This window comes from Buceros rhinoceros, unplaced genomic scaffold (assembly GCF_000710305.1).
Source record: "Buceros rhinoceros silvestris isolate BGI_N320 unplaced genomic scaffold, ASM71030v1 scaffold33385, whole genome shotgun sequence".
Taxonomy (NCBI): domain Eukaryota; kingdom Metazoa; phylum Chordata; class Aves; order Bucerotiformes; family Bucerotidae; genus Buceros; species Buceros rhinoceros.
This window is the reverse complement of record NW_010413930.1, coordinates 1,612-4,650: the sequence shown is the minus strand read 5'-3', so window position 1 is coordinate 4,650 and position 3,039 is coordinate 1,612. Positions and strand designations below refer to the sequence as shown.

Sequence of the window (3,039 nt, the reverse complement as noted above, 5' to 3'; positions counted from 1 at the left end):
CGGTGTTCCCACCAGCGCGGCCAGTGTAACTGTGCGGGGATTGCCTCACCCCGGCTGAAGGCACCGTGTTGTGGAACGCAGAGAGCTTTGAGCGTCCTGGGGTTTGGGAAGGGAAGTGAAGGATACGTAACCCGAGGCGTGGGGAGGAATGTCAGGGAAGCAGAACCCAGTTCCAGATGCTGGAATTCCCCCAGTGTTGTGGGACCGTACACCCCATCTGTTTCCAGAAAAATGATGAAATAATTAATGGAATAATTAACTTGTCTGTTTCATTTTTCTTCACTTCTGATAAATCCCCAAATACTTCGGTAAAGCCTCGGTGTCCTGGAGGAACTCTGCCTCCATGCAGCGCGTTCCTGCCCCGGCTTTGGTCACCCTTCCCGGGTGTTGTGCAACACTCAGAACGTTTTTCTTGGTCTGTTTTCCCAGGGTGCCTTAACCCACGGGGACCGCCGGGCCACCGAATCCCGAGACCTCAGCAAGTACAACTTCGAGAACAAGGTACCGCGTGGCAGTTCTCGGGGCAGCTCAGCCTGGGAGGGGTTGGAGCAGTCAGCAAGTGCCTTCGGTGGGAGCCAGAGCTGGGAAGATCATTGCTGGCATCTGCAGGCAGGACCTGGCCTAGCACCCAGCTCCCTGCCCCTGGCCCGTGTCAGGACCGGGTCAATCGTCACCGCTGTGCTCCTCGGGGAGCTGGGATGGGCACTTGGGCCTCTGCCCCCAGCTAGTGCTGGCACCAGGGTGTGGACACGCGGGTTCCTCTGCTGAGGTCCCCAGGGAGGCCCCGACCCCTGGCTTCCCCCTTGGCACGGCCACCGTGTCGGTGTCTTCCTGGAGGCGATGGCTTTTGCCGCAGTGCGGGTGGAAGTGTGGCGACACACCAGGTAGGCTCGTCCTGTGCGTGACTGTCATCTCCTTTCGCAGTACGGGGCCAAAGCACTCGACAGAGTCCTGTCCACTATCCTCAACCACACGGAGAACAGAGTTCCGGTGCCTAAGGGCTATGACAGAGGCGAGGCCGCGTTTTTCCATGGTAAGAACTTCACCAGCTTCGGGGCTCCTGCTGTGTCTTGCTGGCTGGGTTGGTGTCGGGTTGGGGGTGCCCGAAGAGCCGAGCAGAAGGTCAGAGGGAGGGAACAGGACCCCTGGCTTCACAGCTCGCTGGGGAGCGGGAGCTTGGCCACCCGGATTGTGTCACCCTGGAGGCGTGGGGGAAAACGGGTCTGGGAGAGACTCGGCTGTGAAATAACTGGCACAGCCAGCGGGGAAGGAGCTCTGCAGGAAAGCTGAGGGGGGCCTGACCCTCAAATGCCCCAGCTGTCTTCTGCTGTTGCAGAAATGAAGCAAGGTCTCATGTCCGTGGGGATCTGCTGCAATCAGATGAAGTACGGCACCGTCTCGGTGGAGAAGGGTACGTGTCGAGCTCCTCCTGCCCAGCGGAGGGGAGAAAGGAGGAGGTGGGGGTGTCACGGCGCACCCGGTCAGTCTGCACACCTCGAGGGGTTTGCTGTGCAGCAGGGCTGGGTGTTTGCTTTGAGGGGAGGCTCCTGCGGGGATTAGCCCACCCTGCTGGTCATGACTCCCGGCAGCTGGCCACAGCCTGGAGGAACAGCCCTGGGCTGCTCTCCGGTGTGTCAGGAGGGGACCTCGGGTGGCTCGCTGGGTGGCTCTCTTTGGGCGTGTGCTGGTGGGCTCTGTGCCTGACCCGCCATGCTCTTGCAGACTGCTCCATCACCAAGTTCCTGAACCGCATCCTGGGTCTGGAGGTGGACAAGCAGAACATGCTGTTCCAGTATTTTTCTGACACCTTCGACTATCTGATTGAAAAGGACAAGAAGGAGGGCAAATACGACATGGGCATCCTAGGTACAGAGAAAGGGGTGTCAGAACTCTCCCTGCTGCACCCCTGAGGCTCCCTGTTCCTCCCTGCGCTGATGGACCTTGGGCACCGCGGTGTCCCCGCACAGCCTGAGGCTCTTGCAGGGAGGGGAGGTGCTGCAGGGTGATGGATCTTGCAACCAATGTGTGTTTTGGTCTTTCCTCCTGCTCTAGATTTAGCCCCGGGAGTGGATGAGATCTACGAGGAGAGCAAGGAGGTCTTCCTGACGCCTGGGCACCCGCAGGATGGGCAGGTCGTGTTCTATAAGGTAGGCAGCCTGCACAGCTGTCTCTGCAGTCCAGCCTTCTCCAGTGCTTCCCAGTCTGGGACTGTGAGGTGCTGGGTCCCTGCCCCGTGGCTTTGTGTAACGTTTGGGTCACATCTGCTGTGGGAGCCACAGGGGGCAAGGAGAGACCCCAGGGCTCAGGGGGTCCTACCTGGGAGCAGTTTGGCTGTGCCTGTTTCCAGGCTGCAGCAGCGCCCAGTATGTTTTGAGGGTGTGATCTGGGGGACAGACACTCGTTTGGATGCACTTGTCCTGCGCTCTGACGTTCCAAAATCCTCTCATTGTCCCTGTTTAGATCAGTGTCGACAGAGGCTTGAAGTGGGAGGACGCTTACGAGAAGTCTCTCAAACTGTCAGGATCCTGCGAGGGGTTCTACCTCTCCTACAAGGTGGGTTCCTGGGCTCTGCCAGGTGGCACCTCGGCTTGGAGGGAGACTCCAGTGGGAAAAGTTCTGCCACGGCTGTGAGAGGTCCATGTCTGGCCTCTTGCTGAGGGCTGGGAGATGCCTCCAGGAACCTCCATCCTGGAGGGAAGGGTGTTGAGAGAACTACAGGCTTGAGGAGAGGCTGTGGCTGTGACCATCAGCTCTGCCCCGACAGATGCGCGGCTGCAAATACACGTGTCTGCTGGCGGAGCAGAGCCGTGGCAAGAACTTCATCCTCTACAAGCCAAACATTGGGAAGCAGAGCCAGCCCGAGAGCCTGGACACTACAGGCTTGAGGAGAGGCTGTGGCTGTGACCATCAGCTCTGCCCCGACAGATGCGCGGCTGCAAATACACGTGTCTGCTGGCGGAGCAGAGCCGTGGCAAGAACTTCATCCTCTACAAGCCAAACATTGGGAAGCAGAGCCAGCCCGAGAGCCTGGACAGCCTG

General features: G+C 59.5%; 1 protein-coding gene across 1 annotated transcript in view; it reads left to right on the top strand.

Moving 5' to 3' along the window:
• The window catches only part of SBNO2 (strawberry notch homolog 2 (Drosophila)), a gene marked incomplete at its 3' end in the record, with an annotated part of 41,150 nt that overhangs the window by 36,507 nt on the left and 1,604 nt on the right, over positions 1-3,039 (top strand). Inside the window, exons 22-28 of the mRNA XM_010136930.1 lie at positions 430-501; positions 925-1,033; positions 1,337-1,411; positions 1,723-1,866; positions 2,053-2,147; positions 2,461-2,553; positions 2,926-3,039. The exon at positions 2,926-3,039 is cut by the window's right edge and continues 13 nt beyond it. Of these exons, the coding sequence (XP_010135232.1) occupies positions 430-501; positions 925-1,033; positions 1,337-1,411; positions 1,723-1,866; positions 2,053-2,147; positions 2,461-2,553; positions 2,926-3,039 (702 nt within the window). The remainder of the gene's footprint in view (positions 1-429; positions 502-924; positions 1,034-1,336; positions 1,412-1,722; positions 1,867-2,052; positions 2,148-2,460; positions 2,554-2,925) is intronic.